General features: G+C 36.2%; 1 protein-coding gene across 3 annotated transcripts in view; it reads left to right on the top strand.

Annotated features, from left to right (window-relative positions):
• Positions 1–23,308, top strand: part of LOC126977932 (oxysterol-binding protein-related protein 9) — an 87,983-nt gene that overhangs the window by 27,156 nt on the left and 37,519 nt on the right. For 2 of the 3 annotated variants that reach the window (XR_007732454.1, XM_050826625.1), the window contains exons 5-8: positions 40–90; positions 2,494–2,560; positions 7,293–7,382; positions 11,283–11,394. Coding sequence is in view for 2 of the 3 variants with exons in the window: in XM_050826625.1 (XP_050682582.1) it covers positions 40–90; positions 2,494–2,560; positions 7,293–7,382; positions 11,283–11,394 (320 nt within the window). In the remaining variant the exon portion in view is untranslated. The remainder of the gene's footprint in view (positions 1–39; positions 91–2,493; positions 2,561–7,292; positions 7,383–11,282; positions 11,395–23,308) is intronic. The other variant, XM_050826626.1, reaches the window with a different exon arrangement.

The raw sequence follows: 23,308 nt of genomic DNA, 5'->3' as shown, positions 1-23,308 counted from the left end.
CGTTGTGTAATAATTAATAGTATTTGTTTTGTTTCGCAGGCCATGTTGGATAACATTAAGCATTCCATAGTACTACTTCAAATAGCTAAGGTAAGAGACACGGTAAGAATCTCATTATAAAACACAGATTATCTTTTTTTAAGGTCGAGCCAGTAAAACGTCGTCTTACAATAAGCGGTTTATTAGAATTTACATTAACTCCTTATATTACTTCACTTAATGTACGAATATGGTATTAGAAGGCAACCATTCCATGCGACTGTTGTAGCTCGACTGGCTTGATGAGCGTTTGCTTCGTCTGAGGCATTCGTTTTGGAATGGGTGGTAGTTTTTTGACATTCAATAAGTGATGTCACATCCTATTTTGAATGAAAATATTTGAATTTGTGTTAAACACGTTATTAGTAACCGATTGACAGCTTACTGAACAACGATGAGGTTAAGTTGTAAGGAGGCAGATTAGAGAGAACCAACATTGTCTATGGAATTAAAGTAAAGTAGACTTAGGGCCTCGTTCACCATGTCCAAGTAAAGCTGTGATAAGTAACTTCTCAATTAACGTTAATTGGAAGCTACATGTTATGAGTATCTTTTGCCAATTTCACAAGCGAAAATTATTATGTGTTGAGTTACTACTGATTGGTTTAGTGAGGAATGAATCTATCACACGTCATATTCGTTCAATTTTTAGGTGAAATATCACTTTTCAAACGTCATTGCAGATTGTCATTTATGATTTTGTTGAATGTTGAGCGTTTGAACGCAAACATCTGGATGTTTGTTTGCTTTTGAAACTAGTAAGCATCTGGAAATAGTATAATACAGTTTTTGTCATTTAGTGGTTATTTGTGTGTTGATAAAATTAAAAGAGAGAGAAGTGCATACTTTACACGAGAGGGATATTTTGTTATTATTAAGTAGAAATATGGTGATATCTTGGAATTTAAATATACGCATACTTGGTATTTGTTCCATGGTAGAATAATCTAACTCGATCAATTGATGGTCAATCAAATCGAATAAATCCATATCTAATATTTTATTTTTATGCTACTACCTGTGAAAAGATGCACAAAACAACAAATGATAATAACAGTAGGCACATAATATCATGTAACTGTCAAGTAACCGTGCTAATTGGCAGAAGATGTGGCAAGTTAGTTACGGGACAGTTAATCTTAAGATTAGTGTTACTTTAAGGTCGTGAAATTCGCATGCTATGTTACTATTGACTTTACTCAGTTACTTTAGATAGTTTACTTGAATGTGGTGAAAGAGGGCCTTATGGTTTTAATATTTGTAACACTTTAAAACCGTTCGCCGCTACACAAGTGTGTATGCACTACTTGTGTTTCGGTTTAACAGGTGCCGTAGTTACATTTAGAACAGGCTGGCTGACCCGACAAACGTTGTTTTGCCATATTGTATTAATTATTTTTAGAGTTAGGCCGTTTCTTGGACATTGCAACATTACATTTTTTTTGAACTCTTTTATTTTTTCTAAAATTTTTCTAAAAAGCTATGTTACTCCTTATTACATCAGCTTTGCACAATTTTGGATATTTCTAGTATGCTGAGCGGCACTGCGTTGTAATTGTCTTTTTCAAAGTGAAACTTTTAATAAGGTTCCAAAACCACACCTGGCATAGATTTTTTTATAACATTATATTTTTAATTCATGAACATGTGAGGCATCTATCATCTGAAGGTGTTTGTTACCTAACTCCTCCGAAACGGCTGAACCGATTTGTATGAAATATTGTGTGCATCTCGGGTAGGTCTGAGAATCGGCTAACATCTATTTTTCATACCCCTAAATAATAAGGGTGACCTCTAAATATATTTAATTTATTTTTTTATATATTTTTTATTGTTCTTTTATTATGATTCAACATTAAAAAATACATACAACTTCAAATTTTCGCCCTTCTACGATCAACAACTATTTTTGTATCGCGATTTTTATATTATTCTGTTCCATCCACAGATCCGCAATAGGGTTGTAAGATAGCAATTGAATACAATAAATTTTATGTATTTTTTTTGTTACTTTATTTGGCAATGCAACGTTTGCTGGCGCAGCAATATATAGAATTGTTTTTTCTTCTTTGCTGATATTAATATGCTATGTGTCATAGAACCACTTAATTTATTTTTGTGTAATGAATTGTACTATTTAAAAAGTTTAAGTGTCTGTTTTGTGTGGTGGTACTTTATTATAAACAAATTTTCTGATTGAAAATAATTAAAAGCCGCTTCGGAAACAAACGACACTCTTAAAGGGAAGAAACGGTGCAAGAAACTTTACCAGTAGGTATTCTGTTATGCGCTCTTTTTAACTTGACTTAAAATGGATTGCTTTTGCGTCTCATGTGGAAACCTTTTATTATGTTTGTAACCAGTAAAAATATTAAACAAATTATTACTTTAAATCACCGACACACCCTTGAAATGTTTTCACAAAATGTTAACATTATGTAATGTTGTCAACAGAACACAGTAAACCCCGTGAACGGCGTGTACCAAGGACCAACAACGTTATCACAGTCACATATTAAAGGTATTATTTTATTTATTTCTGTCAATTTAATTGTATAAACCTGTATATATATAAATATGTGCTCCTGTGACAGCTGTCAAAAAACTACCAATATCTGCTTATCCGTAGACAAAAACACCAGAGAGAATTTTTTATCGGAAGTAAAAGCCATAAAACAAAGCGCAACGCTTTTGAAGAAAAATATATTCGTATTTATTTGAATTTAGCTGGCGGCGGCCATTTTTGTTTATCCAAATGTTTTAAATTTTCTTTAGTGTGAATTCCGCCAATGTTTGTCTTTAAGCAATGTCTCGTGTCAGAGTTTGGCGAGTCAACATCTCCTGATGATGCCTCGTGTAGAGGCTAAACACGTGTCGAATTGTTTAAAGACAAATATTGGCGAAATTAACACTAAAGAAAACTCAAGAAATTTGGTTTATTATGGATTTCCGCAAAGTAACGCCTACTTCAATAAATTTTCATTTTTGTTTAGCATACAACGGGAACATTATTTTGTGAAATTTTTCTAAGAAAAATAATTTTTTTTTTTAAATCATAAGATCATATTATAACGTGTCCACTATAGTAAAAATAAGACAAAAAATTCAATTGCATATACAGGGTGTCCCGTAATCAGTGGACCAACGGGATACCCGTGATAGGGGTGGTCATCATCTATCGAAAACACCAAATTTTACTGTTCTAGGGCCAGTAGTTCAAAAGATATGATTTTTTAAGCATTATTTTGAAAATTCTACCCTTATCAACACAAAAGTTGAAAAAAAATATTTTTTATTTTTATTTTGCCCTGTTTCTTAACTTAAGGTGGCTGAGGAAACATGTGTCTTCACAATTAAATCCATTTTTGTGAATAAATATTGCCAAATTAAAAATTAAAAACCAAAACATGCGCAAATATCAAATAACTAAATTTGCAACGTGATGTTTGAAGCAAGCTAGTGCAAAAAAAATGTATGACAGCCTTGCGGACCATTATTTAAAAAACATCTGCAGTTCATACTGATTCCAAAAAGGTATAATTAATCATTATTGTGAAACAATAAAAGACAATAATTATTTTAAATCAACATTAGATAGCAATTTCTTGGCGGAATTTACAATAAAACAAAAGTAAATAGTTAGAATTTTTTTATTTATTTCTTATAATAAATGTTCGAAATGTCTTCGTCTTACTCTAAGGCATAGCCGGCATCTTCTTATAAAATTTCTTTTTAAACTTTTTAACGCCCTTTCATTATTTTTGACTTTTTCACTCACCACATTCAGTTTTTGTCTTAGCTGTCTTTCGTTATCGTTAACGGTTTCATATACGGATTCTTTAAAATATCCCCATAAAAAATAATCCAATGGATTAAGATCAGGTGATCGAGCTGGCCATGGGATTGTACCTCCTCGTCCAATCCACCTACTTGGGTAAGACTCGTTTAAATATTCCCTCACTTGTCTGCAATAATGAGCGGGTGCGCCATCATGCTGTAACCACATCCTCTCACATACCTCCTGTGGTACATTTGCTAATAAATTACTTAAGTCATTTCTTAAAAATTGCAAGTACCGAGCACCATTAAGCCTCGGTGGGAGCTCAAATGGACCAATAAGTTTACCATCTAAGATTCCAGCCCACAAATTGACTCCAAACTGGTGCTGGAATCTATCTTCTCGTACAATACGTGGATTCACAACAGCCCATTCATGTAAATTATGAATGTTAAACACTCCAACTCTTTTAAAACACGATTCATCGCTCCATAATATTGAATTGAAAAATAGTGGATCTTGTCGGCATCGGCGAAGCATCTCTGCACAAAAATCTATCCTCCGTTGATAATCAGCAGGTAATAGTGCCTGCACTCGTTGAATATGATAAGGGTATAAACTGTTTCTTTTTAAAATGCGATGTACTGTTGTTTTTGCTATACCAGTACGTCTTGAAATACGACGAACACTCGTAGAAGGTTCTTCTGTCACTTCGGCCAGTATTTGAAGTTCATCGACTCTTCTAGGTCTTCCCACGTTGTTTGCAGCTCCGGGAATTCTGCCTTCTAAATACGCGTTATTTACACGGAGAAAAATTCGATGATCCGGATAGCGGTCGCGATTAGGATAGCGCTCACGATACGTACGGGCTGCTTGCCGAGCGTTTGCATTACACAGACCGTAAATAAAATACATCTCAGCATATTCACGAGGAGTATAGGTATTAGGCATTTTATAAAATCCGGGCAAACAGTATCCAAATCACAAAGACAAACAAGGTCCAATTCAAGCGTCAGTCACCAAAAAAAAGAGTCGTAATGGTAGCGAAGTAAAAAACACGTGTGCAGCTACGAGCTATGAGCAAGTCTCTGATGAAACTAAGAATAATTTGAAAAATTAGGGTGTGGGGATCATAGGCGTCGGCCAATAGGACCCCGTAAACGAAAAAGGTACCTGAGCGAGAAAGAGATAGCATATTGTGTTATCTCTCTCTCGATAACAAAATAATTCTCAGAATAGATAGCGCTTAAATGTTTCTCGCAATTGGAGTCTAAAATTGGTTATTAAGTTATTTTTTTTGTAAAATGTAATATTGTTATACCTTTTTGGAATCAGTATGAACTGCAGATGTTTTTTAAATAATGGTCCGCAAGGCTGTCATACATTTTTTTTGCACTAGCTTGCTTCAAACATCACGTTGCAAATTTAGTTATTTGATATTTGCGCATGTTTTGGTTTTTAATTTTTAATTTGGCAATATTTATTCACAAAAATGGATTTAATTGTGAAGACACATGTTTCCTCAGCCACCTTAAGTTAAGAAACAGGGCAAAATAAAAATAAAAAATATTTTTTTTCAACTTTTGTGTTGATAAGGGTAGAATTTTCAAAATAATGCTTAAAAAATCATATCTTTTGAACTACTGGCCCTAGAACAGTAAAATTTGGTGTTTTCGAGAGATGATGACCACCCCTATCACGGGTATCCCGTTGGTCCACTGATTACGGGACACCCTGTATTTTTATTTTGACGCGTTTAGCAAAATAGACACAATTTCTTATACAACTCTGAAAGAGCGATCACAGCACGAATCTATCATAAATCACGTTTATTGTTTACAATAACCAAGCTTGTTTATCTAGTAACCCGTAACATGAACCGCTTAATGATACCTCGGCTAATGTAAACACAAGTGGCTATAGCATCTAAATAAAATTTTATTTTTGTTTAGAATAGGTACAACGGGAATATTATTTTGTGATTTTTTTTTTAAGAAAAAAAATTATTTTTTTGATTAAAATCATAAGATCATGTTATAACTTGTCCACTATAGTAAAAATTATACAAAAAATTCAATTGCAAATATTTTTATTTTGAAGCGTTTAGCAAAATAGACACAATTTCTTATACAACTCTGAAAGAGCTGCGATAACACAGCACGAATCTATCATAAACCGCATAATGATACCTCAGCTAATGTAAACACAAGTGGCTATAGCATCTCATGTAACCGCGCTGGGTTTGGCGCCAAAACATCTGAGCGGGTGGCGTCTACGGGCGCTTGACGTGACACCATAGCTTAGGTTGAAACTGAAGAGCATAAGTTGCCACCTCATGGTACTTATGTAATCACCGCTATCTTAATAACAGAGCAAACACAAGAGCGTTGTCGATCTTACAAAGTGTCAAATAAACATATTATTATGAATTTGAAAACTTAAAACACGTTGATACATGACGGGTGAAACTCGACCGGTGACGAACGTTGTGCCTTTTTTTTATGAAATAAGGGATGAGACGAGCAGCACGTTCAGCTGATGGTAACTGATACGCGCTACCCGTTACAATGCAGTGCCACTCAGGATTCTTGAAATGCCCAAAAACTATGAGTGGCACTACAATTATTGCGCTCGTCACCTTGAGTCATAAGATATTACGTCGCATTTGCCCAGTAATTTCACTAGCTACGGCGCCCTTCAGACCGAAAATAGTAATGTTTACACTTTACGGCTACACGGCACAAATAGGCGCCGCTGTGGTACCCATAATCTAGCCGGCATCCTGTGCAATGGAACCTCCCACTGGTGTTTCTATTTTGTATGTGATTGTATGTTGCAGCACATACCTACTGTTGTCGCTACTCATGCAATGCATAATAAAGAAATTCACGATGAAAAAAGCCTCATTGCATACACCTTCACTACCAGATGCACAAGTCCCTCAATATCCGGAGCGTTGCAAGCGTACGTTCTGCGTAGCTATGTTATGTATAGGCGAGATTCGTACAGATAGCGTGAATGGATAATGGACTCAAATAATTACATTTCATACCACCCGATACCCTAGCCCAGTTAAAAAAACAAAATAGGTGTTCCACATTCGCACGACACGCCACAAGTTAGGATATCATCCTCACCATCTGGATGTGTGGCGGTCCTCTACAGTGCGGTTTTCAAGGAGCTTTCTTCCACGTACTACAACGCTGTGGAATGAACTACTTGTGCGGTGTTTCCGGGACGATACGACATGGGTACCTTCAAAAAAAGCGCGTACACCTTCCTTAAAGGCCGGCAACGCTCTTGTAATTCCTCTGGTGTTGCAAGAGAACGTGGCAGTGATCACTTAACACCAGGTGACCCGTACGCTCGTTTATTATCCTATTCCATAAAAGGTGTTCTGATCGTAAACAATAACAGAGGACTTTCTACAATTATTATTATAACGAAGTGATAAACTGTACCAACATGTTGGCAGGTATTGATTTGTCTCCCCGCGTCGAGCTGGGTTCAGAATGTCGTGAGCTGGCAGCACCGACGATGCCGCTATCGCCCATAGATTCGGCAAGTATGTAATTTATAAACTAACTCTTGCGATCCATGTCACAATTCAAATACAAATATTTTTATTCAAAATAGGATTCAAAATCACTTATTGAACGTCAAAAACTACCAGCCATTCTTCTCATATCTCCTTCAGTCAGCAGTCTTTGAGAAGAATGGTCGCAAGAAACTTTTTTTAATATAAAAATATGGATTACAATGTGATATCGTACAATAAACATTTATAATTAAAGAGCCTGAGGGTGTTCGCTTCAATCCCAGTCAGTGGTGTCATTAAGAAAATCATTTATGCTATAGTAACCTTTCCCGCACACACGTTTTTTAACAATTCTTTTAAAGTTCGTAATACATTTGTTTTGTACATTTTCTGGGATCATATTGTAGAAGCATATACATCGCCCAACAAAAGACTTACTAACTCAATCCAACCGAGTAGTAGGCATAACAAGTTTATGTTTGTTCCTAATGTTTGGTACAATAGACCAAAGACTTGGAGACTATAATTTGGAACCACAGGCTTCTTTGCCAGGAGCCCGTTGGTTGCACCACAGCGGTGCCTTTTCCTGCCGTCAAGCATTCCGGTTTGAAGGGTGCTCTTGCTAGTGATATTGAGATTGAAAATATATTCAATAAATTAAAAGTAAAGATTACAGACCATCGGCCATGTTGAGTGATACATGATGACGTCACACCTCATCATCACCGCTTCGCTTGAAGTTTTGGTTTCTGTATTTCGCGTTATCCGCACCAAGTCTTGCAAAACCAAACCCCCGGAATAATGGACACTAAATAATGCAGTTTAATATAATATGTATTTCTTGTGAGATACATTGTGTTGTAATTTAAAAAAAAAAACACTGTGTTTTAACGCGAATGGCTGATTTTTAATATTGATATTGTCGCTATCGCGTTGTAAGGTAAGCTTATTACATAATTTCGCAATACAGAAGGACCATTGAGTAGGGACTGAATAAATTAACTGACTTGGTATTACATGGATCTCACGACTTTTACGGTAGAATAACTGAGCTGCGAGACTTGGTTTTTTCTACAAGTTATGTTTTTGATGGCATCATTGTGTTCTGAAGCATGAGCGTGTGTAATTCGTGTGTGTTTTCTCTTAAAAATACGTGTCTTTCCACATTGTCAGGTCGGAGATACCGCCATATTCTATATACCCCGGATTTGAAATTCGGTTAGTGTTTAAGAAGTATCAAGCTAACACATTCACTGCTATCTTCAGATATATCTTCTGTGTGGAGTATCTGCTACTCTGTTTTAGAGTTGCTTGTATCGTCGACATCCTAGTTAGGGTTCTCAGATGGTGGACTCAAGCTTGACGTTGGGAAGACAGTGATCGGCTTGTTCTGGACCCTGATGCCTTCTTCCAAATTCGCACCACACTCAACAAGTGGGAGGCTCCTTTGTACAGGATGCCGGATAGATTCACAACGGCGCCTATTTCTACCGTGAAGCAGTAAAGTGTAAACATTACTGTGTTTCGGTCTGAAGGGTGCCGTAGCTAGTGAAATTACTGGGAAAATGAGACGTAATATCTTATGTCTCAAGGTGACGAGCGGAATAATTACTACAATTATTGCGCTCGTCACCTTGAGACACTCAGAGTTTTTGGGCTTTTCAAGAATCTTGAGTGGCACTGCATTGTAATGGGTAGGGCGTATCAATTACCATTAGCTGAACGTCCTGCTCGTCTCGCTTATTTTAATAAAAAAAAAAAACAAACTTAACTGTCATCCTCGCGATCAGTTGGATGTTACGCGTTCTCCCATAGTGCGGCTTTCAGGGAACCTTCGTAACAATATACAAACTTTAGCATATATAAATAAATACTCATAAGCATGACTCAGAAACAAACATTCATATTATTTTTTTTATACAGCGGGGTTCGTACCAAGTACCTTAAAATTTTCGTAATGAATGCCGATTTTGTGAAAACTATAATGTAAAAATCTGCAAACAAACTCCTACGATTAACCTACGAGGATAGCCTCGAGAAAAACGCCCTAAAAAATTATTTTGAGACGTGCTCCATCACCTAGAACAGGTGATGGTAATTCAATAATGCAGTTAAAATATTAGGACAAACTCCTGATTGTTTTCTATGTAGAATATTTAAATGTATAAAGCACCTAACCACAATATAAATTTTCGATAGGAACCCCAAATGTGTCAAACACTCACTCTTCACATGGCACTCCATCTCGGACAGTTTGCCATCAGCCCGAGGATCTCTTACGTGCTACATGCCAACTGAGATCGACATCCCCCAGCGGTGACCCTGATCAAATCCTGAATATTGCGCAGCCAAGATCACATCCTACTAGCAGCACGCCTCTTTCCTTCCACTCTTCCCACCAACCCGAGGAGTTGGTACCTGACATGTCGCACCATGTGGCCCAGGTAACCAATCTTTCTTAATATCATCTGTCCTTAAACCAATTAAGTCCTAAATCAACATTTCACATCCACGGTACATCTGCTATTAAATATGCACGTGCCTTGAAATGCGTCTCTACGCCTAAAGCTGGCGTTTGTCACTCTGCTCTTTAAGTACGAAAACATGCCTACGGGCGCGAGGGAACCTCCAGGTAGATAAGCGGTAGGGTTGTCAATCGCTCGAAGCAACGCGCGTGCTGCCCTTATTCAAGCCATAATTATTTTCTTTTCGTTGTTTATTTGATCGGAGAAAAAGTCTTCTCAAACATGGAAGCATAAAAAAGTTTTAGGAAAACAAAATAAATGTACACAAGGTAGTTCTTTCTTTTGTCAACGTACGAGTTGGTAAGTACTAGTAGATCGTGGTGTGCGTAAAAACGCTAAACTAAACAAAATTATCAATGTGTTACTAATCCCACGCATTTACGAACGAAGTACGATTAAAATAAATCTTATTGGCTTGTTTCTATAGTAGCTATTTCTTTAAGAAGTGTATTTAAATGAAACTTCTACAGAAGTAGGTACAGTATAAAGAGTAATAGAAAACTAATACTCTTAATTCTGTATAAATTTTTTTAGAATATTAGAAACAATGATGTAAAACAAAAAAATGTTTAAAAAACATTCTCTATCTTGGATTTCCTCCCCGAGTCCTAATGACTGCCTCCATGCCAACAAGTTTAAGATTTTCCTTTTTATTTTCATAGCCGAATATATATTTTTGTAGGCGTTGAACACGAGAGCAAGTAAAACACAACCTTAAAAACGTACAACAATTACAATTGTAGTGGTAGGTACATTTCACAAAGCCTTATGATAATGTAATAAGAACGCGGCGCTCCCGGCATGCGCGTGCGACTCAACCGCCACGCTCGATAGTTCCTAACTGACTGCCTGCTCGGCGCCCGATCTCGACCGCCTTTGCACCGCACGCCACCTGAGCCAAGACGTGTAGTCTGAAGGGCGCCGTAGCAAGTAGAAGTAAATATAACATTCAGTCGCTTGTTGGACTCTCAAAAGAAGTGTTCCGTATCATTGCATCCAAAGAAATCTAAATAAGAAGGTACCAGTGGGAGGCTCCTTTGCACATGATGCCGGCTAAATTATGAGTACCACAACGGCGCCTATTTCTGCCGTGAAGCAGTAATGTGTAAGCATTATTGTATTTCGGTCTGAAGGGTGCCGTAACTAGTGAAATTACTGAGCAATGAGACTTAACACCTTATGTCTCAAGGTGACAAGCGCATTTGTAGTGCCGCTCAGAACTTTTTGGGTTTTTCAAGAATCCTCAGCGGCACTGCATTGTAATGGGCAGGGCGTATCAATTACCATCAGCTGAACGTCCCGCTCGTCTCGTCCCTTATTTTCATAAAAAAATATACATAAGAGCAGTATACCGATCATTAAGTTATTACGTGTTGAAGGCTAACAATGTGTTTGTGTACAGGACAACCGATGTCGCTCCTGGTACCAGACACATCGTACTCATCGTCGGAAGGTGAGGAGGACTTCTACGACGCTGACGAGGAGCCCAATACGCACACTGACCCAGCGCCGAGGTAGGTCTATCTTATACTGGTGGAAAACAATGCCGGATGCAATAGATTTAATACCACGAAGAACTAACCTCTATTTTGAGCAATTCACGCACGCTAACACAAAGTGTCATACAAATCGCGAGTGTTAGACGTAGCTTGTCACGCACACTAAACTAATATTCCTGGCCTTTTTTTATCGGTTGTCTAACAGCAAGAGCTTCTATCTAGACATATAAATTATCTAGGGGTTTTGGTTTAAATTAAAAGGCGCCGTAGCTATAGTAGAAACTGGAGTGTAGTGGCTATAGTGGAAACCACAGCAGTATCATAATATATGTCAAGGGGACGATTGCCACAGTAGTTCCGCTCATAATCTTAGGTTTAAGAACGCTTTTTTATTGTAATAGGGGGCAAATGCGCAAGAGGCTCACGTGATGGAAAGCCGCCCTTGGACATCCGAATCATTAGGGGTCAAGACATGCGTTGCCGGCCTTTTAAGCTATAAAAAGCCATTTATTTTCTCAAAATTGATTCCTTTAGAATTCTATTTGATGTCATTTTTAATATTCTAGATACTACTACTTTAAAGTGGGAGTTTATTTATGGAATAGGAGGACAAACGAGCGTATGGGTCACCTGTTGTTAAGTGATCACCGCCGCCCACAATCTCTTGCAACACCAGATGAATCACAGGAGCGTCGCCGGCCTTTAAGGAAGGTGTACGCGCTTTTTTTGAAGGTACCCATGTCGTAACATCCCGGAAACACCGCACAAGAAAGTTCATTCCACAGCTTTGTAGTACGTGGAAGAAAGCTCCTTGAAAACCGCACTGTGGAGGACCATCACACATCCAGATGGTGGCAATGATATCCTAACTTGTGGCGTGTCGTGGCGTATGCTCTAATCTTGAAGGTCCCTAAGTCATATCGGTTCGGGAAAATAGCAATCTGTAATTGATTCCACAAAGTGGCTGTGCGAGGCCAGAAATTTCTCGCCTTGCAACCCCTCGTCCACTACAATGCTGAGCGACTCTGCATTGTAGTAGACGAGGGGTATTACTAACCACACACTATCCTAAGCGCGTTGGCATGCAGGTGGGACTCCCCACTGCTGAGGCATTGGATAGGTTTGCATGCGCCTCTAGCTAGGTGCAACTTATTGTGAAAATAACTAACCTTACTAACATAATTTTTAAGAAAAATTGTAACTAACATACAATTACTAACACTACCACTAACATTACTAACCTAGTCTAAGAATAATTGATACTAACTTAATAACTAATACTTATGGATGTATAGTGTCCGAAATAAATGATTATTATTATTACTGTGGTTCTAACTAGTCGTAGTTGAGCCTGGAGATTGTTTACCGTAGCTATTTAAGAAAATATATGAGTAGGGGTTCAATAGAAGCTTGGTTTTAAAATAACGGAGCAAAATCAAACTAAATTAACTTTAACGCTATATTTATTTAGTTTCATAACGAAGTAGGCACTGCCTGATTGCTTATATGATATGCACGGCCCTGCGACACCAGGTTTTTTTTAAAAGAATAGGCTTTAAGGCGAAGGGTTAAACAAAAAACACACAAACAAGGTGTTTTTAGACAAGTTTTGTGGTGAAAATATAACATTTGGAGCTATGAACACTACTTTATCCTGTTACACATACCCTTAAGTCTTACTTGTAGGTTGCTTATGCTTTCTGTTTGTTAAAGTTAATACTCCAGAGCTATTATGAACTACCAGTTTTCTTTGCAGTTAAACATGTTTTTCTCGGCACGCTGCATTTGTTTAGTATACTACTCTCATAAAAATTGTTCTTAAAGCTTTTAATTTTTTTGTGTAGGTACATTTATTCAGATTAGTAATCAATAATGAGTATTGTAAGCAATTGAACTGTTTGCACCTGTTAAAATGTTACATTTTCGACGCAAGAATTTTGAAAATATTGGCTTTGTAACCTAGGAGCCGTGAACTCATATCGCTCAAGGTCGCCGGCATTTAGTGTCGCCTTAATATCAAATTTTTATACAACAAGCATGCCCGTGACTTTAATCGCGGTAATTTCGCTTTTGGAATGAAAGAAAGACAAGATGTTGCGTTTTGGTCTCGCTTACACATAAGTTATTTGTATTTTTTTCTTACGACACGGTTATCATATTTTTGATTGTTTGGCGACACAAAAATAATGATCGGCTTTTTAATTTATTATTTATATAATAATAATTTGTGTTAAAAATATCCGATTAGCCTTCTGGGAGAAATGTTTACGCAAATCAGACTCACTTAAGAAGATTAATTATTGCAAAAACATGGACCCCCTTCCTGCTCGCTTAAATGTCACTGCTTGTGGCGGCGACATGGGACGGGTCGTCCCCTTCACTAAAATATGGTTGAGGGAGGCGATGGCTGGCTCATGCATCATGCTCGTGAACGGGCGCTGCTTGTGGTGGCGAGATGATCCTGTTGCCGGGGACTCGGTTTCAGATTTTTTAAAGTTATTATGTATATATATGTATGGATATATACATGTTTATTTATTTATAATCGCTTATAAAATGCTCACAGAATACCTTTATTGATTTATGGTGTATGTGGATGATGCAGCTACTGTACTCAATAACTTTTGTATTAATTTACATTTTTTTTGACTTACTCGTGTAAGATATTGACTATTTGACGTTGGAGTGTGTTTGTTGCATCATTTTACATATTACATTGTAATTGAATTGATCTGTAAGTCTTGATATAAACGAGTGGCAATGAGTTTCTTGCTACTTCTTCTCATTAGCCACCCTTTACGAAGTAGCGGTAGATTCAATAAGAAAAATATTTTTTTTTGACATTCATAAGTGTCATTTTCGTGACCTACTTGAATAAACAGATTTTGATTTGATTTGATTTGTACCTTGAGAAAAAGATGTAGAAATTTGTCATATCCCAAGCGAATGCAATACATTTCACACTAAAGTCTGTCTTTCTCTCTCCATAAGTAATTCGTGATCAAATATATTTCGTCTCTTTTATGCTGTCTATGAAAAAAGTGACAAAGCACACTTTCGATGACGTTTTGGAATTACTATTATTACCGTCTGGAATACTGGATTTAGTATAGACTCCTCCTGCAATCGGCAAGTCGGCAATGTAATTGTAGCCTTCATGAAAGAATTGCATAGATGAGGTGGGTAATAAAACAAAGGATAACAGTGTCTGTAGAGTGTCCTCTTTGCCTTCATAAATAAGTAAATAAAACATTCAGTCGCGTGTTGGACTCTCAAACGAAGTGTTCCGTACCATTGTATCCATAGAAATCTAAATAAGAAGGTACCAGTGGGAGGCTCCTTTGCACATGATGCTGGCTAAATTATGAGTACCACAACGGTGCCTATTTCTGCCGTGAATCAGTAATGTGTAAGTGTGTTTCGCTCTGAAGGGTGCGGTAACTAGTGAAATTACTCAGCAATGAGACTTAACATGTTATGTCTCAAGGTGACGAGCACAATTGTAGTGCCGCTCAGAATTATTGGGTTTTTCAAGAATCACGGGCGGCACTGCTTTGTAATGGGCAGAGCGTATCAATTGCCATCAGCTGAACGTCCTGCTCGTCTGTTACTGTCATAAAAAAGAATACTAGAATTAGTGACATATCCATGTTAAACATGTCGCGTCACAAGTCACTCATAAACCAGCAGCGAGTCAGTAGGGATTTGGCAGTAATCGAAACGCCGGAACTTTGAATAAAAATATTTGATTGTGAAAATGAACACCTCACATATTATTTATCTTAAGTTTATATATAGTAGCCGTTTCGGCCCGAATGGGCGAATTTAAAGATTAAATTTTATTCATCTTATTACAAATACAATAAAAAAAAAATAAGTAGCGATCAACCATCTAGGATAAATTTCGGATCGGATGGTGGTGGTGGTAGTTTCATGTCGATACGAACAGTGGCTTAGGCGTGATTGAGCCTCAAACAAAGACCATTTTCATCTATCTATATATATATATAAATGAATTACTGTTCGTTAGTCTCGCTAAAACTCGAGAAAGGCTGGACCGATTTGGCAAATTTTTGTCTTGAATTATTCGTGGAACTCCAGAGAAGGTTTAAAAGGTGAATAAATATGAAAATGCTCGGAATTACATAAAAACAACAATATTGTTTTTCCTTTGATGTGTCCTGCGTCGTTCAGAAATCAAATTGAAATAATAGTTTAAAATGAATAACTAATTAAAATCTTTATATCTTTCTGTCTTTCTCAGGAGGTATAACAAACATAATTTTCGCTACCTGTAGTTGGTAGATTTTATGTACGATTTAATATTTGTTAGGTCTGAGAATCGGTCGTCATCTATTTTTTATACCCCAAAATTTTTAATTCTTGATTTTTTCTTTTTACTTTATATGGCAATACAACGTTTGCTGGGTCAGCTAGTTATATATATAGAAGATATAGGTATGGCTGGAGCTATATGTTTATAAACCATCAAATAATCGTAATTTATCCATCCATAGACATCTATTAGACACAGACATCGAAGGGTTATGTTATTGGGTTTAATTTGAACCTTTTAAATATACTAAACCCAGAAAAACATTATTTTAAAATCGTATAATACCGCCACACTTGTAGAGTTTGTATCGACCGCCATTCAACCCCATGGAAATCGTTTATATTGTCCTTGAACCGGCACAGCTTTTCCAAGGTAATCAGACTAATGGTTGGTATTAAGGTCATACGCCTGTCGTAAATATGAGAGATGTTAACTGCGGCGAAATACTCAAATCAAATCAAAAACATTTTATTCACGTAGGTCACGGAAATGCCACTTATGAATGTCAAAAAATTATTTTGCTAAGGGCTAATGAGAAGAAGTGGCAGGAAACTCACTGCCACTCTTTTAAATCAACATTACATATACATTTTCATAGTTGATCGTTACTCGTCGATGAATTATAGAACAAAAGAGCTATAGTGTGGTTTTATGAAATCATGACGCAAATGAAACTTTGTTTTACAAATAACATATTAATATCAGCATAATAATAGAAAAAACACATTTGTCAGGTGTGGGGCTCGTACCCACACTCCCCCTCAGGAACCACAGCTTAAATCTGGCGCCTTAGACTACTCGGTCCACCTGATTTGAAAATTGTAGTTTAAATAAATGATTCAGCTCCACTTGTATAATACAACAGACACTCCAATTTTATTTAAATATATAGATAATTCACACAATATTTTTATAAATTATAGCCTAAGTATATGTTATTCTGGTGTGTAAGCTATATTATTGTAAAGTTTCATCAAAATCCATTCAGTAGTGTTTGCGTTAAAGACGTTCAAACATACATCCAGACATACAAACTTTCACATTTATAATATTAGTAGGATAATGCTAGGCTTACACTCCGCTTAGTTTTACGTAACTAATGTCTGAGCAAAGTCTAGCTATATAGAATTCATGGTTGTTTTGGAAGAAAGGGCGATTATAGCCCTCCATAATTTGAATTACACATAGGTATTGTAGCGCGTGTCCTCCTCACACGCGGGATCGTTGCAGAATAAAACAATCATCTTCTTTTAAATTATATTCTTATTTATACACTCTTTCACTTTGTATTAAGGCGAAGAGTAGGCAGAAAACACGCAAACATGGTGTTTTTAGACAAATTTTGTGGTGAAAATATAGCATTTCGAGCTATGATCATTACTTAATCCTGTTACACATATCCTTAAGTCTTGTTTGTAGGTTGCTAATGCCTGCTATTGGTTATAGTTCGCACTCCCGAGTCTTTTTGAACTACCACTTTTCTTTGCAGTTAAATAAGTTTTTTGGCATGGCAGGACGTATTTTTTTAGTATTACTCTCAGAAAAGTTATTCTTATTGCTTTTACTTTTTTGTGTAGTAACATTTATTCAGATTAGTAGTGAATAACGAGGATTGTAAGCAAATAAACTATTTTCCACGCAAGAATTTTGAAAATATTGGCTTTGTTACATAGATGGCGGGCCGGCAGCCGTGAATTCATATCGCTCAAGGTCGCTATCATTTAGTGTCGCCTTAAATATTGGGCCGAAAGCCGACCGTTCTTACTTTACTTCATTCTCTATTCTGTGTTATACGATTATTTTCTCATCCGCGTCAATGTTCAAATTTTAAATAAAATATTATTCTTTAGCTTAACGGCCAACCTTATAATAATGAGTTCTTATGTACGTATAAGAACTCCTTGTTACAGTATTCTTACTAATCAACCCAATTCATTTATAATATATATGGATAGTTTATAATAGATGGAATGAATACATTCGAAATTATCACTATTCCAAAAACGAGACTTGGTAAAATACAAAACTCATTTGTATACATGTCTCAGTGTGTAGTTCTTTAATAAAATTTCATATGATGTCAATATTAAAACTTTCGTGAGTAATTATTAAATTATTTACTAATACGGCTTTACTCCCATTTTTCTCGGTTTCGATTCCAACTAGTTTCGGACCATTCGGAGGTTCTTCATCAGGGTGAGTGTGGTGGGTTCGCGATAACGTCCCACCTCTTACTGCGGACTTGGGCTCGTAGGGCGCGGGGTGCGCCGGTAATGACGAGCACGGTATCACTGACACTACGTCACTATTGGTGTCCACGGGTGCACAGAATGTACTCACAATGTCCACTACGTGATCATCGGCACTATGGGTCTTATTGCGATACGCGTTTTGTACTCTGAATGGTCCGAAACAAGTCGGAATCGACACCGATAAAAACGTGAGTAAAGCCGCATTAACAAATAATGTCTACCTCCTTCTAAATTAAAAAAATATATATAAAGAATCGCCTTATTCAAAAAGCCTACTATACGATTAAATAATAATATAGAGGATAAAAAAGTATGGCAAATAGGTGGACCAAGAAGATAAATGTAACATGAATACAATATATTCTTTTGGTTTATATAAAATTCACTGTAATTGCATTACATACAACCATTTTTTGGGCTTGCCTTGCAAGCATTCTTTTTATAATTTTGTAGCTATCATGCGTATGCGTTAAGTATATTCTTTATTAATAATAATAATAATATAGCCTTTATTCAGATCTTAACTATCATAAATAACTAACAATACTCTAAAACAAACATAAAACTTTAGAAACAAAATAAATTATTCTAGTATTTGTATTTTTTGTGGATCTGTTTGCCAATCCGCAAAGGCCTCCTCCAACCGTTTCCATTCGTGTCTTTCTTGAGCCAATCTGTTCCACGGCACTCCTGCCACTGCCCTGATATCGTCATCCCATGTTTTCTGGGGTCTATATCTTTTTGTTAAACACTCATTTGATTTGAAAGAGTGTACGTGGAGTCAAGAGTATAAAAATAGTCTTGATAACATGATTCATAAACTGCTTCTACGGAAACCAGAAGCGAATGCTACTTCCTCTGTTTTGCACTTTTTAGTTCTGTGTTTTTACACACACAATTTTCAATGTTGTTCGTTTGATTCAGAACATAAAATTTATTATATTAAATGTTTTTATCATAAACAATGCGCGAAACAGTGTCGGGAACATTTTATAGAGATGTGACGGATTGCTTATGAAAGTACGTTTAGATTTGGCAAAGACTATGGATATATCGTAGATACGGTTAACAGACAATAAATCATTTGTTGTTAGGCAACCACGGCAGTTTTTATTAATCTCATCGACAATTCACGAAAAGGTAAAGAACAGATCTATAGGGGCACTTACCGTCTTTTCTAAACGATTTTCTTATTTTTAAGATGAAATTTATTAATACTGGAATAATATTGTAAACATCAAAACAGGGAATATATATTTATATAAAATATTAAAGGGCTCGTTTGACAGGCATCCAAATATAATATGAAACATTGTACTCGACAGTAGATAAAAACTGGAAATATTATTGCTATAAGATCCCTTCTTAAATTAAACGAGATACATTCTCAATGAGGTTTAACGTTTGATATTGTAAATCTACGTATATCGACCGATGCGTACGTATACAATTGATAATGTTCCACTAAACATCTACTGCCTCATGTCATAAACACCGTTGCTTCAGTTTTGTGTTCATGTATCATGGGAGGGCAGGACCTTAGTTACGAGTCAGCTGATATCTATCTGATGATTATCAATGATTATTTTAGAATTAGAATCACATAAGCTTTGTCGACCCTTTAGAGTTTAGGGTGTACTCCTTAATAAATCTAATGTGTATTTATTTATTGAAGTCTGAGAAATAAACCAAAAAGAATTATATTCATAATCATAACGCTTGGTTTTAAATGCAGGCCTTTATTCTGTCTGGCAATAAATCTATGGATTTGGAAAATTTTGTCACTGCTTCTGCTAGCTAGTGATTTCTTTAGCTACCCAATGTTTGCGTCTCATTATGAGCAGGCAATGTCTTCAGTTTTTATAAAGTCCGGAACGTTGACCTTTCAGCCTAGATTAGGTAGTTCTTGTATTATGACCAGATGCAGTCTTGCTGGAAAGACCAAGGTATATTTTTAAAAACCGTATTACTCAGAGGGATCTCAACGCGATCTGAGACAGTCTCTTCATACACCTCAGCCGAAGCTTTTAACTAATAAAAAATAATAGTAAGTAATAATAAGGTAAAACCAAATTATTTTTGAAGTTGCACAATAACTTATACCATTTGTATATTCACAATGAAACATTTACATAATAAGGTATTACTGCTTTCCGCTAACCGCTAAAACATGGTTAGTGTCCGAAATATGATGGCTTATTGTACAAAGAGCAAATGCAACATCTGTTTTATTAATCAATGACTCCCGTCCCACGCGAGCGCCTCAGTTTGCGACGGAATTCGCCGCGGACCGCACTCACCTCGTCCACGGGCGCTGTGCGACCGATCAATAGTAAACGTTCTGCCATTTCAGTGCGTGTTTATGTGTAAGATACGTGTTAAGTTTCATTACGGGTCTGCGCTTTAAGTTTATCTTTGGTATAAACTGCGTTGAATACATATTGATAGCAGTATTGTTTTATAAATTGAGCCTAAAAGCTGAGGAATATTTTAGCAGGTTTAACCGTGGTCTACATGCGTAGTTCAAAATTGTGAATATAATGCTGATTTGTTTTGACTTGCGTATTATTTACTTATAAATTAGGAGCAGGCAAATACTAATTAACTGAAATTGTTTCCTTTAGCTTTATACGTTATAGATGTTATATTTTACGAACAATTTTAATTATATTAAAATATTAATCCGGTCAATTTAGACATTCGAAGGTGCATAAAATCCCAACAAGCTGAAAATCAGTAAAATTGTTCAAAACATAATCATAAACAATATTTAAAAGTTCCCCATCATTCCCGTGTATGGAAAAAAGATATTCAAGGTCAAAGGTCACGAAAATGAGTTTTTCGCGATTTTCAGCAAAATGGTAAGTTTTCTCATAAAAGTACTTCAGACAAAAATTGTAGATCATAAAATTATCTATAAAAATGTATCAATACTTTTTTTCTATGAGCCACCGTTTCTACGATATAACGATTCAAAAAGTTGTTAACGTCTTAATATGCACGCGTTTCCACGCCACCTATGAAGTAGTGTACTAAGCGCGCTGAACGACGTCGTTATAAGTTTTTGAATCGCTATATCTCAGAAACGGTGGCTAGTAGGAAAAAAGTATTGATACATTTTTATAGATAATTTTATGATTTACGATTTTTGTCTGAGATACTTTTATGAGAAAACTTACCTTTTTGCTGAAAATCACGAAAAACTATTTTTTTTTACCTTTGACCTTGAATAAATTTTTTTCCATACACGGGAATGATGGGGAACTTTTAAATATTACCTTCACTCTCATTTATTGGTCTAGATTGACCGGACTATATGTAATTTTTAGTTTTTAGTAATGATTGACATAATTATTCCTTCAACTAAAGGAACTAACATAATATCTTTGAAAATTTGTATTATTTTGTGGAGTCAATGAATCCTGAAGGTATTCCGTTTGATAGAGAACAAATTTGTGGATCCAGTATTCTGTTAACAGCCGATTTCCTTTGGTAGAGTCGCTCGCTCTATTCAAGCGCTAGTATCATGGGTTTCCGAAGAGCTATTTGATTGATTCCTTACGCCGAACTCTAACATCGCATGATATGACTCAAACATAGAGTGAGATACTCAGAAAGAGAAACTTTTGGGGAGTGTCTTCTTTTTGAGAGCGCAATTCGGTAACTAAAACGGTGGTAGTGATTAAAATTGTTTTTTTTTTTAATTAGGAGGTGATAACTGAGAAAGTCTCCTTTGCACAGGATGCCGGCTAGTTAATGGGTACCACAACGGAGCCTATTCTTCTAAGTTACGTAGTTTCCGACTTGGCCATCACCGCCCTTCTCAAAAATACATCCTGTATATGTTTATAGCGTAGTTCCAACTCCGCTCCCTTATTTTTGACATGAGCTTTCCAGCGGAGCTTTGCGTCCCATGTCATGACCATGATACTTCTCTGAAAATTAGTGATGTACATGACTTAAAAAGGGATTCTCAATAATTAATCACTGTTGAAGTAATACACAACTTTTATGTCTTCTTAATAATAATTATATACAGTTTTCTCCGCCTCCAAGGGTATGCCCTGTCTATTTTGCGTTTGTTTTACGTTTACCAGTTTGGTTTGATTTCTGATTGTTGTTTTTCTTATTTTTAATGCTTTATGTCTTTATATTATCTATATATATAAGAATGAATTGCTGTTCGTTAGTCTCGCTAAAACTCGAGAACGACTGGACCGATATGGCTAATTTTGGTCTTGAATTATTTGTGCAAGTCCAGAGAAGGTTTAAAAGGTGAATAAATAGGAAAATGCTGCTAAGTTAAAAAAAAAACAACAAATTTGTTTTTCCTTTGATGTGTCCATACATAATTTCTATGAGAGAATTTATTGACGCACGGTTTGACAGTTCTGCTGTGAAACAATTTCATTACGACAGCAGGGTGCATATTTTACGAAGTAATTTTTGATGTTATGATATATTCTTGACAAATTCATTTTAAATATATATTATGTGTATGTTATTACAGTTTATAGCTGAAAACTTTACAAAGTGTCTATTGCTATATCCGCTATAAAAAAAAATAATAAAAAGAAAAGTCGTAAGTCAGAAGAAGATAAAAACTAATGAAGTAAAATGATAGACACAACAATAATACCTTTTTTTCATGAAAATAAATGGTAATTGATACGCCCTGCCCATAACAATGCAGTGCCGCTCAGGATTCTTGAAAAAACCCAAAAATTCTGAGCGGCACTACAATTGCGCTCGTCACCTTGAGACATAAGATGTCAAGTGTCATTTGCCCAGTAATTTCACTAGCTACGGCGCCCTTCGGACCGAAATATAATTATGCTTACATATTACTGCTTGACGGCAGAAATAGGCGCCGTTGTGGTACCCATTATCTAGACGGCATCCGGTGCAAAGGAGCCTCCCACTGGTAAAATATGTAAGATAAGGTCGGCAACGCTCTTGTGACTCCTTGATAGTGCACATATTCCATCAGGCCTATATGTATATGCACATTGGTCCTCTTTCATAAAAAAAGTTTGGAGTAAAAGTTGCAAGAAATAAAAATTATTGAAAATAATCCTTCACAATTACCTACGTAAGGAAAATAAAATTAGGCAGATGCATTACGCTATTAACTATCATAAACAAAAGACACATAATATTTTAATTAATTATCTATGTATTTTCTAGCTGGCATCCTGTCTGTGCAAAGGAGCCTCGCACCTTTCATCAATAATCGATTATAAAGTAGCAATTGATAGTATTCGAAGTAGCTTCTGTGATCTATTATGTGGTCAGGCCGCGCCTGTTTGGGGAGGCGGGTCGTTGACCTCGCGCGTGATAC

The sequence above is a fragment of the Leptidea sinapis genome, chromosome 46, assembly GCF_905404315.1.
Source record: "Leptidea sinapis chromosome 46, ilLepSina1.1, whole genome shotgun sequence".
In the NCBI taxonomy this organism is placed as follows: domain Eukaryota; kingdom Metazoa; phylum Arthropoda; class Insecta; order Lepidoptera; family Pieridae; genus Leptidea; species Leptidea sinapis.
The sequence above is the reverse complement of the archived record's forward strand: the minus strand, read 5'-3'. Positions and strand labels throughout refer to the sequence as shown.